Source organism: Meles meles, chromosome 7 (assembly GCF_922984935.1).
Source record: "Meles meles chromosome 7, mMelMel3.1 paternal haplotype, whole genome shotgun sequence".
Taxonomy (NCBI): domain Eukaryota; kingdom Metazoa; phylum Chordata; class Mammalia; order Carnivora; family Mustelidae; genus Meles; species Meles meles.
Window position 1 is genome coordinate 121,186,565 of NC_060072.1, and position 13,767 is coordinate 121,200,331.

Below are 13,767 nucleotides of genomic sequence, written 5' to 3' on the forward strand. Positions count from 1 at the left end.
CTTTTACCTTTTGGTAAAAGTAAAGTAAAAGTAAAAGTAAAACTACTTTTGGTTAGGTTTATTCTTAGGTATCTTGTGGTTTTTGGTGCAATTGTAAATGGGACTGATTCCTTGATTTCTCTTTCTACTGCTTCATTGTTGTTGTATAGAAATGCAACAGACTTCTGTGTGTTGATTTTATATACTATGACTTAGCTGAATTTCTGTATCAATTCTAGCAATTTTTTTGTGGAATCTTCTGGGTTTTCTACATAGAGTATCATGTCATCTGTGAAGAGGAGAGTTTGAATTCTTCTTTGCCAGTTCAGATGCCTTTTCTTTCTTTTTGTTGTCTGATTGCTGAGGCAGGGGCTTCTAGTACTATGTTGAATAACGGTGTGAGAGTGGGCATCCCTGTTGCGTTCCTGACATTAGAGGAAAAGCTCTCAGGTTTTCCCTGTTGAGAATGATATTTGCTGCGGGTCTTCCCTATATGGCCTTTATCATGTTGAGGTATGTTCTCTCTATTCCTACTTTGTTGAGGGTTTTTAATCAAAAAGGGGTGCTGTATTTTGCCCAATGCTTTCTCTGCATCTATTGAGAAGATTGTCTAGTTCTTACCTTTCTTTCATTAATGTAGAATATTACATCGATGTATTTGCAGATATTGAACCACTGTCCCTGCATCCCAGTAATAAATCACACCTGGGTGTGGTAAATAATCCTTTTAATATTGGATCCAATTAGCTAGTATCTTGTTGAGAATTTTTGCATCCATGTTCATCAAGGGTATTGGTCTGCAATGTCCTTTTATCATTTTTGTACATACTTTCTTCTATTTTCTGTATCTTATTTATTTATTTATTTAGGGCCTTTATTTATTTATTTTATGAGACCATGACCCGAGCTGAAGGCAGAGGCTTAACCTCTGAACCACCCAGGCACCCCTTTTTTGGCTTTTTAAATTGAAATTTTAATTCCAGTTAACATGCAGTGTTATGTGAGTTTCAGGTGTACAATATGGTGCTTCAACACTTCCATACATCACTTGGTTCTCATCACAACAAGAGCACTCCTTAATCCCCTTTACCTGTTTCACCTGTTTCCCACCCCCACCCCGCCCCCTACACTCTGCAAACCCACACATCCCCTTGTGTCTAATTATATTTAAAAAGAAACATCTTTTTGGTTTTAGTTAGCCTAACTGCTTTCTCTCTCTCTTTTTTTTTTTTTAAAGATTTTATTTATTTATTTGACAGAGAGATCACAAGTAGACAGAGAGGCAGGCAGAGAGAGAGGGGAAAGCAGGCTCCCTGCTGAGCAGAGAGCCCGATGTGGGACTCGATCCTAGGACCCTGAGATCATGACCTGGGCCGTAGGCAGCAGCTTAACCCACTGAGCCACCCAGGCGCCCTGCTTTCTCTCTTTAAAAAAAAAAAAATCTTTCTGGAATAACTTGGACTCTAGGGAGCACTCCATCTCACTGTGAGCAAAAATAATTTTTTAGAAAAAGTTTTATTTGAAGTGCAAGTAGTTCTAAGTACCAGTATTCTTCTTTTATCTGTGGGGTATACATTCCAAGACTCCCATTGGATGCCTGAGGTTGCAGATAGTACTAAACCCCGCACTCACTATGCCTTTTCCTATACACACGTACCTATAATAAATTTTAATTTATAAATTAGACACAGTATTAGCTTAACAAGAACTAAATAAAATATAACAATCATGATTATTTATTATAAAAGAAGTTATGTGAATATGGCCTTCTTTTTTTAAACTACCTTGTTGTGCTGTACTCACCCTTCTTGTGATGGAGCGAGATGATAAAATGCATATGTAATGAGAGGAAGTAGGTGAATGACGTAGGCATGGTGACAGCATGATGCCACTTGTGACCTTCTGACCACATGTCAGGAGGAAGATCATCTGCTTGTAGACCTAGGTTGACTGCATGGAACACAAACCATTGAAAGCAAAACCGGAGAAAACCAGGTCTAATGTACTATATTGAGAGTACCAAGTTGGGAATGCCAAGTATTTTGATGAAAACCAGTGGTGATATTCATTGACTTTTACTGAGATTTTTTTTCTTTAAATGATTTACCAGTGGGTAGACTCCTGTTTCAAACATTACAACAATATAGCTTATTGCTATAACATTTAAAAGGGTACATATATTCTCTCTCTCTCCTCTTCTCTTTCAAATAAATAAAGAAAGAAAATCTTTAAAAAAGAAGAAAAGGTACATTTTGTCTGGGTTCACCTGAACTGAGTATTAAGCACACAATATGTTTTGTATTTTATTTTAAATTTATTTTTATTTTTATTTTTTTGTGTGTGAGAGAGAGGGAGGGAAAGAGGTTGCACGTGTGAGCTGGAGGGGGAAGAGCAGAGGGAAAGGGAGAGAATCCTAAGCCGGCTCCACGCTCACCGCAGAGCGGGACAAGGGGCTCGAACTTACCACCCTGAGGTCATGACCTGAGCCGAAATCAAGAGTCAGATGCTTAACCGACTGAGCCACCCAGGCGCCCCCCATAATATATTTTTTAAATCACAAAAATATGCAGAGTTCAAGATAATAAATATTGCTAAGCATCTATTTATCCCATTTGCGAGCATTTTTTCTGGTTTTATATGAGAGTCTTAATTAGGATTAACGTTCAAAAACCTTGGCACTTATGCGGATGCTAGGCAAAGGAGGTAAAGGAAGTCATTTAGGATTTGGCTCTTCAAGACTACCTGTGCTTCTCACGAAGGTTCGAGAATGTATATTCGGAATTGAGGAGTGTTGAGGAAAGCAGTGAGTGATTTGCCTCTAGTGGAGGTCAGCACCCACACGAGCCCAGAGTGGGTGCCGCCTCAAATTCCGCCCTCTGTGCCCCTCCACTGCCTCTCCCTGGTGCTGACCCTGAGGGTCAGTACTGTGGAAATGTACTTCCCGTTCTTACACCGATGGCGTGGTTCGTGTGTTTGATCCCCTCATTCTCACTTGCTCCCCTGACTGTGCCTTGAACAACCTTGCACATTGTGAGATGGCTTCCTCAGTCTCGCAGCATCACAGGACATTCAGGAATAATGAATGCAATCCCTTTAACACGTGTTTCTGATGGGGGTCTTTGGACACAGATTTTTTTTTTTTTAAGATTTTTATTTATTTATTTGACAGACACAGATCACAAGTAGCCAGAGAGAGAGGAGGAAGCAGGCTCCCTGCCGAGCAGAGAGCCCAATGCTGGGCTCGATCCCAGGACTCTGGGATTAGGACCTGAGCCAAAGGCAGAGGCTTTAACCCACTGAGCCACCCAGGCGCCCCGACACAGATGTTTTGAAGCAGCAGTGTTAAAGGGGCTGAGTCATAATGCAGATTACTATAATTTATTTCTAAGAAATAGGTATGTCTGGGATTCTTGACCCAGTTTTCATTATACTCCTAAGGGTGTCACCTGCTCCCTCAATCATTACTATAATGGCATGTAATCATATTAAATACAATATATGTATATTACTAAGTATTGAGTGAACAATTAGAAATTTTATTGAGAATTTTTTTTGCTGTTTCTAATGAGAAAGAGAGTTCACATTCTGGCCCCAATCGTCCACTCCTCTCTCACATCTAATATATAACTTACCAAATTAGTGAGGCCTTGCTCTGGTACCTTGAAAATATCAACAGCTAGGGGCACCTGGGTGGCTGTGATGGGTAGGTGTCCCACTCTTAATTTTGGGTTAGGTCAAGATCTCAGGGTCATGAGATGAAGCCCTGAGAGCTTAAGATTCTCTCTCTCGCTCTGTCTCTCTGCTCACACACTCTTTCTCTCTCTCTCAAAAAAAAAAAAAAAAATATATATATATATATATGTAATTTCAACAGCTATCCTATAGATTTTTTAAAAGATTTTATTTATTTATTTACTTATTTGACAGAGAGAACGAGATCACAAGTAGGCAGAGGGTAAGCAGGCTCCCCGCGGAGCAGAGATCCTGATGTGGGGCTTGATCCCAGGACCCTGGGATTAGGACCTGAGCCAAAGGCAGAGGCTTTAACCCACTGAGCCACCCAGGCGCCCCTATCCTATAGATTTTTAAGTGAAAAACTACTCTTATTAAGTTGCTAAATATCTTCATTAAACATGTAAGTCCTTCTATTAACTGAAAGTGAGTTCCACCATTACTGAAGTCTGATTTCTTCCTGAAAATTAGATTATTGGTACAAGTGATCTAGCAGAACAGAAGTCCACCCTTTCTTTCCATGGTGTATTCACAGATGACCTGCCATATGACAAATATGACTCAGGGCTTTAAGAAGTTTGCCTGACAAGTGGTACCTAAATTCTACCCAAATTTCCCACCCAGCTCTGAATTCCAGTTCCTTTTTTTTTGCCTTAGTGAGTTCTACACCTCCATGTGGGGCTTGAACTGCCACCAAGATCAAGATCAAGATCAAGAGTCACTTACCCCACTAACTGAGCTAGCCAGGCGCCCCTCCAGCTCCTTTGGATTCCTACCCTAGGAAGTGGGAGCTGACTAAGGGTTCAGGGTGGAGAAAGATGGCTTCTATCATACATTATTTGGCAATAAGAATAAATAAAAAATAAGAATAAAATAAATATATGTGATATATAATAAAATATATATCTATATAGGGGCGCCTGGGTGGCTCAGTGGGTTAAAGCCTCTGCCTTCGGCTCAGGTCATAATCCCAGGGTCCTGGGATGGAGCCCCGAATCGGGCTCTCTGCTCCGCAGGGAGCCTGCTTCCTCCTCTCTCTCTGCCTGCTTCTCTGCCTACTTGTGATCTCTGTCTGTCACATAAATAAAATATTTAAAAAATATATATATATCTATATATAATAGGTAATATATATTAGGTAGACACAGATAATGTATAATATATAAAGTATATATTTATATACTTATATATAATATATAATATAAATATATATTTATATACTTATATATACTTATATACTTATATATTTGTATATAAAGTATATATTTATTTCATTCTCTTAGTTAATATTAATTTTTTAGAGTATACCACAGTATCCCCCATCAGCATGGCTGCCTATCGGTGAACCAATCAGATGTATTCCCATTTGAGAATAGATTATAGGGCAGTGAACTAGAGTTGTCTCTGTGCTAAGTTCTTTGCAACAGGTACTTATTTAAATTGAGCTCATTAATAAAATTTCTTTTCATCACAGAAATATTCATGTATTGTTCCTGCTTGTTCTGACTCATTAGGTTTCACGTATAAATTATAGTCAAAATCCTAAAGACAGAAATCCTTGTCCTAGTTTAGTTGTTTTTGTTCACAAATGTCATTTCTGATTCCAACAAACCAAAGTGTATTTTTACTGAGACAAAAAGTGGGATCAAACTGAAATTTTGATTCTGAAAGTCTTGTTCCAGTATCACACAAAAGGCAATCTTATGTAACCTTGAAAAAGTGATTTTATTCTGAAATATACACAATTGGTATTTTTTTGAAAGATACTGTGTTTACTAGGGCATATGTTTACATATATGAGTCCTAGGAGGAAAGTTTGATGTTATCTCTTGGTAAAGATCCCTTGAAAGTGCAGGCATCTTCAGCTCCTTTCTTTGGTTGACAGTTGTGTGGCTTTATACCCTCCTTAGGCCGCTGTGTCAACCCTTCAAGAAATGGCGCCAGGAACAACATTCAAGCCGGTCATTGGCGATTCATCTGTGGATCCCAAAAGGTAATTTGCTGTGTATCTCTGTTTTCATACTCTGCAGTAGAATTTTAATTAATGGGAAAACTAGTTCACCTTAGGGAACCCAGAGTGACCCAAATTTCCTCTATCCTGATAGAAGTCCTCTGCCCCCATGGGGCGGGAGTCAGAGTTTGCATGGAACATGGAGCTTCAGAGACGTGTGTTGCTGAGGAAGGCCACAGGGCACAGTGTGTCACTGAACCCAACTACAGAGCCCCCTACTGCTTCCATAACGAAGCATTTTCATCAACGCAGTCTCCTCTTTCTTTAGATACAATTCTTTCAGCTGTTTCTCCTCTACCCCATTCTACCCAATAGGGTCAAGAGGCTAGTGTTCTGCTGTGGCAAACATTTCTATGCCCTGCTGAAGCAAAGAGAATCCTTAGAGGCCAAGAAGCATGACTTTGCCATCATCCGATTAGAGGAACTCTGCCCTTTCCCACTGGATTCATTACAGCAAGAGATGAGCAAATACAAACATGTTAAAGGTACAGCATTATCTTGGTGGGGTTCTGAAACCTATTCCAACGTCTCATATGGAAAGGGATTCCGGGGCAGTGAGAGTCCTTAGAGGATTGAATCTTTTGGAATCTGGAAATATGGGGGAAAAAACCCTGCTAGAGCCAATGTTTCCTTGTCTTTTCTGGTGTCCCTTTCAGTAACCCTCCCCCCACCTTCTCTCACTTTAAGATGTGTTGTTTCTTGACAGCGTGGAGGTAATCAGTGCTATACTATTGCTTAGGATAAATTGATGTAGCTGTAAAAGGCAAGCCTTTACAACAAGTGGGGCTTCAGTAATTAGACATCTGTATGTATTGGGTATGGACATTAACTCAGGATCACAGATCTAAATGTAAAACATAAAACTCTAAAACTTCTAGGAGAAAATCTCCATGACCTTTGGTTAGGCAAAAGATGTGAACCAAAGAATGGGATGACGAATAATTACATAAAATGATGCTTGACATAATTAGTGATAAGGGAAATGCAAATGAAACTCAAACGAGATACGCCTGCACCCCTATCAGAATAGCTAAAATGAAAACAAAACAGTAAGTTGGCGATATCGAGAGCTGATGAGGAATGGAAAGTGGTACAGCCACTCTGGAAAACAGTCAGTTAGTTCCAACACACAGTTGCCAGTCCACTCCGAGGTATTTGCCCAAGAGAAATGACAGTGTGTTCACAGAAGAATGTCTACCACAGCTTCATTCATAATTTCCCCAAACTAGAAACCACCAGGATGTCCTTGAACCTGTGGATGAATAAACAAGGATGTAAGGTACATCCTTGCAATATCATACTACTCAACAATAAAAGAGAGTGAACTATGGCTTTGGGATTTTGCTAGTTCAAGGGAGCCAGAACCAAAGCTTCCATATGGTATAATTCCATTTATCTGATGTTCTGGTAAAGGCAGAACTATAGGGAGAGAGAGAACCTCAGTGGTTGCCAGAGGCTGGGGCCATAGGAGGAGTTGCCTTCAAAGGGCAGGATGAGGGAATTTTGGGGGTTGATAGAATTGTTCTGTATCATGAGTGAGGTGCTTGATACGTGACTATCATTTATCAAAAAACAAACAAACAAACAAACAAAAACCCATACCACACCATATTGGAAAGGCATATATTTACTTGAAGAGAACTAGCTATACATACATACACACTGTATATGTATATATGTGTAAGTATATGGCTATAAGGTGTCTATGTATGTACATATACACTGTGTGTGTGTGTGTGTGTGTGTGTGTGTATATATATATATAGTGTGTGTGTGTGTGTGTGTGTGTACTGTAGGTTTTCCTGGAGTATTGCAATGAACTTTCTTCTGCTATAGATTTTATTTGGAGTCAGGAGGAGCCTCAGAACATGGGACCATGGTGCTTTGTTTCTCCAAGGTTTGAAAAGCAGCTGGCCTGCAAGGTAATAGCTTTCTCTCTTACAGTGTTTTGTGTATGTGTGTTACTTCTCTGGAGTGCCAGTAAATGGGTTTATCCCCCATTACGGGTCCAGTTCTTTTAAAGAGAAACTAAACTATAAAACCTAACTTAGATTTTTTTTTTGGAATGAAATGCTGAATGTTTATCAAGATATAAATGCCTACGTGCTAGTATGATGTAAGAAAAAGTGATTATACTTAAAGTAAAAGCCCTTACCTGTCAGCTACCTTTCCCACTAGTCTTGTCCTAAGGTCACAATCCAGGCCCTGGATGATCAGGGTGATGAGTGGGCTTGTATTACAGTAATGGAGAAGAGATGCCCACTAATGCTTGTTCTAGGCTCTTCCACATAGCTGGGGGTCCATCAAAGGCCAAGTTCTTACTGCTTAGACCGTGGGGAGGGAAGAACAACGAGAAGAGCAAATGGGCTTCTGTTTCTCTTCCTATTCTGCTTCAATTAGAACTCACTTCACACATTTGTTACTAGTTTGTGGGGTCAAATCATTGTCATTGTTCTAATTTAGGAAACTCTACTGCTAAAACCAACTAATAGTTACTGAAGAATAAGACAAATTCAAGAATTGATCTCCCCTGATGGTGCCTGGGATTTAGTTTTTAGTTGTGGCCTATATCTCTTTCCTGTCTATTCTAGGTGACCCATTATTTTTCCAAAAAGGTGATTTGTGGTTAAACAAGCTAAGAGAAATGCATGCCCTGCCTCGGGAGAATAAAGCTGGGCTCTGATCAGGTCAACAGGTCATTTTATTTCTTTTCTGCTCTCATCATAGCTCCGTCTTGTGAGTCGACCCCCTTTGCCAGCCCCTGCTGTAGGAATTGGCACCCTTCACCTGCAGCAGCATGAAGATGTCCTCACCAAGACCTTTGCTTGATGGTGTCCTTTGAAACAGTGTTACTTCCTTTTAAGAAAACAAGCATGAAAAGAAAAGCCGGCTCCTTTGCTCTCTTCTTCCATTAGGCAACATGAAAAATCTGTGTTCCTCTAAGACCTTGGGATTGATGAGGAACATTTAATCGGAATACACAGAGTAACCAAGGGAATTATCCATCAATCCATGAACCTGATGAGTCACCTTAATCCTTGAAGGTACAGCAGTGTTCTGTTTTTGTTAGATCTGAGTGAGTTGTAGAACCAGTGCATTACCCAGACTTTTTCAGACCATGTTTTTTTCATTAACTGTATGTGCCCAGGAAAGGCTCTTTAATTTGAATTTACAGAATTGACATGCAGATCACCTAGACATGTCTTCTCAATTTGCTTGGTGCGTGTCATTTTCATTAATTTCGCCATTCTTTATTCAGAGTCCTGTGACTACCAGTATTTTCATTTTATGTGATCTCAGGGGCTGCTTTCCAGCCACGGTGAAAAATGTTTCACCCAACGCTGGAGCAAAGCTATGCTAGTCCTGATGGATGTTCTTCAGAAGAGCTGTTTTCACCCACTGACCTTAAATATCCATCCCATTACAAAGGACTCGGGATGTATCATCTTTTTGCACAGTATTATTAAGGAGTTTTAGCTACAATGAAATTGATTGGTCATCATATCTTTTTTCCCCCTAAATTCTTATTGCAGTGATATCTTAATATTTTTGATTGACTTTCGGTGTCTGATATGGGGATTTCCGCTCCTGGTTAGTCAGTCTTGTTGCTAAAAGGGTATGATGAAGTGATGTTCGTTTGTGGTGTTTAAGGAGCATTTTAACTTCAACACTGAAAACTTCCAAGCACCAGGTTCTTAGGGGTTTACGGAGATCACCAGCCCATTGCATTACCTCTGAAACTTCATGGAAGCTTAACTACAGAGCAGCAAGCTGTGTAGCTTAATGTCACTTGGTGCTGCAGGGGCTCTGCCATCTTCCATTCTGGTGCTATGACAGTTTTTCTTTGAAATAATGGAGGAAGTGCTGGGGCACTGGAACGGCCTCTCCCTTTTTTGGCGACTGGTAAAGTCTTTCATAATCAACATGTAGGTTGTTTGGGCCACAGGAGTAGATTTGCAATTCATATCTTCAGTGTATGCATTAGTGTGTTGATTTAATATTTCTGTAATATTCACAGTCCTTTTATTCCTGTGCACCTTAATGCTTCCTTCCTGTGCCAAGCCTTATAAATCGTGTAACTCGGTGCCACGCATGTAAATTGGTACAATTACAAAGTCTATCTAATGAAAACGGTTATCAGTGTTGTATACTAAACTAGAAAAACATGAAAGCCCTGTCATTTTTTTCAGATCTCTTGCTTTCTTGAGTTAAAAATTCCAAAGTTGAAGCACAAAATGAAATGGAAAACTAGGGTTTTTTGTTTGTTTTTTAAAAAGTTTAGATTTCTCCTAATTTCTCTGGTATCTTATTATGTCTTCACCACCATGAGCCATGAAATGTCTTCTAAAAAAAAATGTGTCTTCTGTATCTTAACCTTCTTACTCTCAATCACTGTTGCAACACGGGTCAGCATTTTTAATTACCTTGTAGGAAAGGACCAAATCAAATACTCCCATAATAAAGTATCGGATAAAAATATCATAGCAAAATTAATTAAAAAAACCTTTATTGTATTCCTCTGGGAAATTTGATAATGTGATATTTGTATCCCATTTATATCTATGTTGATTTCATATTCAATGAAGAATAGAGCTCAAATTGGGTATTCATTGAAGAGAAGATTAACAACCATGAAAAAAATGTTGATTTTGTCTAAAGTGACATATTCTTAGTAAAATAAAATTTTCTTCTTTAAGAACCATTTGCTCCATTTTTCTATATGCATATTATTTAGAAAATATTCTAAAGTGTAACTTCTTTTAGCCTGACTGTATTACCTCTGAAGTTTTTTTTTTAAATTCCTTGACTGACAATAGAAATAGTGTCCATTTTACAAAAGCGAGGAAATGCAGTTTAAAGAAATTAGGGGTTCCACAGGAAGGAGGTTAGAGATGAGAATCAAGACTTGAATCTTGAGGTTCCAAAAGCTTCACCTCCATTTCCCTTGGATATACTTGGATATTTGCTTTTCACCTTCAGCTTCTAAGGTTCATGTTAAACCCTCACATTTGGGGGAAATTTGGACAAAATGTTTTTAAATCCTCAATATTTACAACCTACTATTAATTCAAATAAACAAATCCTAAATTACTCAGTGGGAGTAGTAACTCCTTGTCATGCTTGTATTTAAATCTGATAAAGCAGTCTAAAGCAGACTGTAATTTCCCCATTGCCATTTGCAAAATCAGTTAATCTTAGAAAACTTTTAATAAAAGTATGTTCCTTTAGTGTTACTTCCCTGTGTCTTCTCTGAGTCATGTGGAGAATCAACTACAATTGAACAAAAGTGAGAAATGACCTTCTAAGAGTAGGATAGTATTTCCCCAGTAGTTTATTGGACACTTACTGCATATATGGTATTGTTCGGGACATTAGAAATACATGAGAAGAAAATGGAAAATGGGTTGCTATTTGTCTTCAGTGGACTATCTATTTGAGATGACAACGCATTTTACACATAGAGAGATATGTTCTTGTTGGGTGTGCTAAAACAGCGTGGGAGGTCAGGGGAGAGTGATACTGCTGATAGATGTAGATTAATTGGCATATTGTAGTCACACAAGGACAAGTCCTGGATAGCATGTAGTAGCAGAAAGACTGAAGAATGTTGGAAGGATAATTCACAGCAGTTATCTAACATGTCAGAGCTTTTCCCCAGGTTCTTTTACTTGAAACATGGAGCTGTCCCAGAAAGAGGAAGTAAAGAGAAATGGAGGCAACTCTTCTTCTGTCAATTAGGCTTTCATTTTAGTGCATCTTTATTGAAAGGATATGATATGTGTGAAATTAGCTCACAGTGTAGGGCCAAGAGCCAGTCACCATAGATGATACAAAAATTATGTTTCTGCCATTTAGAAGTTTATGGATAGTAGGGGAGCTTAGAGAAGTATAAAAATGACTAATACAGAGTAGAGTGAGATAAGAATGAAGTCATAGGATGGGAGGTTATAACTCTGGCAAACTGTGTTTTCCCAAAGCGGCTAGAGCAGTATTTTGCTTCACCGGCCCTTCCAGAACCTTGCCACAACTTCACCTAGAGGCAGAGTTTGTTTTCCTTCTCTCTTGAGATTGAACAGGCATTTGTGGCTGCCTCTACCAATATAATGCACTGAAAGTGATGCTGGGTTATTAACAAGAACATTTCCTTGGTACCCAGCGGCCATGTTTTGAGGAAGCCCAGGCAAAATGAAGGAGCCCTGTGGAGATGTTGAAGCCGACAGGCAGCTGCAAATGCTGGGCCTGTGAGTGAGAGAGCCTTCTGCTCATTCAAGTCTCCAGTCTTGGAGCTGTCCCAGATGACCCCAAGTGGAGCAGAGTTCTGTGCATGCCCAGCCTGTGTGTGTGTGTGTGTGTGTGTGTGTGTTTTCAAAGATAAACAATGCCCCACACCAGGTAAAGTGGTCAAGGACAGATTTTAATCATCGGAATATTATTGCAGTAGAAAAGAGTCCAGCATGAACTGAATTCAACTTTGATTTGTACAGAGGGAACTGGGAATCTAAAGTGGACACGACAGAACAAGGAGCAGGTGGGTGGGGCTCAGAGTCAGGAAGTGAAAAAATGACAAAAAACTTGAAGGAAGAGGGATTGGTCCATGTGACACCAATCTGGGTTTGTTAATTGGTGCTTATGAAAGTTAGGCTCCTACCTTCCACAGAGGCTAGAAGACAAACAGTATCTTCAGGTGTTGGAACAAATGGTAAATTCTTCCGGCAGTTTTCAGTTTTCACAGGCAGATTCTTCAAGGGAGGGCTAGGGTCACTTTCGGGATGGAGCTGTTAATCTCTGTTTAAGTCTTTATAGGACTGGGTAAAGCTTAGTAGAGAAAGGGCTCACAGGAGCCTGGCTAGAGTTTGGTCAAGGAAAAAATCAACTTTTCTCTGTCTCTCTCACATACCCATGAATCATTGGTTTCCTTCTTGGGTGCAGATGGCAGTCTTAGAACAGATCATTGGATTTGGTGGTTATGGGTCATTAGTGAACTTTGAAATAGCTTATTTCATTAGAAATTAGAGCAGAAGTTACAGTAGGGGTTTAAAATTGACTTAGGAGAATACATTTGAGGGCCTTCTGTGTGTCAGTCTCGTCCTCTAATTTTCACACCTGTAGCACGTGGCTATTATCCTTATTTACTGATGTATCTCAGAAAGGTTAATTGCCCAAAGCCATTCAGAAGAAGAGATTAAAATGCAGGCTGATTTCTTTTTTCTTTCTTTCTTTTTTAAATAAACATACAATGTATTATTTGCTTCAGGGGTACAGGTTGCAGGCTGATTTCTAAGACTGATTTCCCTTATGCCACGCTGTCCAAGAAAGGATAACGGGGGACAAAATGCCCATCTTCGTCTATCAGAGAAGCTGAAGAAGGAGCACACGTAATAGTGAGGAGTTCATAAGCTATTAACTATAGACAGGTTATCACAAGATTTTTTTTTTCAAATTTTTTATTTACTTGACAGACAGAGATCACAAGTAGGCAGAGAGGCAGACAGAAAGGAAGGGAAGCAGGCTCCCTGCCGAGCAGAGAGCCCGATGTGGGGCTCGATCCCAGGACCCTGGGATCATGACCTGAGCGGAAGGCAGAGGCTTTAACCCACTGAGCCACCCAGGCGCCCCTATCACAAGATTTTTGAAAACTTCCACGAAGTTCCGATAAGGCGGGAGCAAAATAAAAGGGCTGTTAGGGTCACACTCAGGGATGCAACCCTGGCCCGCGACCCTCGGGCGGCCGCTTTGGCCGGGTCCTGACCCGGGAGGCCTGGACGGGACTAGGAGGTCGAGGAAACAGGTATTGCTTGACAGTGAGCTCGGACAAGAGCTCAGACACGAGAGAGTCTGGCGCTGCAATCCTGCGGTGGCTCCCGAACTCCGCTGCGAAGCTGGAGCACGTCCACTGGGGCGCTGGCGGTGACCATGGCAACGCGCGGACGTCCACTGCGCCGGCTGCCAACGGCCGGGCCCTCGTCGGGGGGCGGGGCCGGGCGGGGCGGGCGCGCGGGTCACGTGGCGCGGGGCGGAGCCTGCGCGGGGCCGGCCAGGAGCGC

The 13,767-nt window shown here is 40.5% G+C and overlaps 1 protein-coding gene across 1 annotated transcript in view; it reads left to right on the plus strand.

The window, feature by feature from the left end:
* Positions 1-10,401, plus strand: part of DHTKD1 (dehydrogenase E1 and transketolase domain containing 1) — a 54,244-nt gene extending 43,843 nt beyond the window's left edge. Inside the window, exons 14-17 of the mRNA XM_046012908.1 lie at positions 5,622-5,704; positions 6,038-6,207; positions 7,559-7,644; positions 8,450-10,401. Of these exons, the coding sequence (XP_045868864.1) occupies positions 5,622-5,704; positions 6,038-6,207; positions 7,559-7,644; positions 8,450-8,551 (441 nt within the window). The 3' untranslated portion in view covers positions 8,552-10,401. The remainder of the gene's footprint in view (positions 1-5,621; positions 5,705-6,037; positions 6,208-7,558; positions 7,645-8,449) is intronic.
* The last annotated feature ends 3,366 nt before the right edge of the window (positions 10,402-13,767 follow it).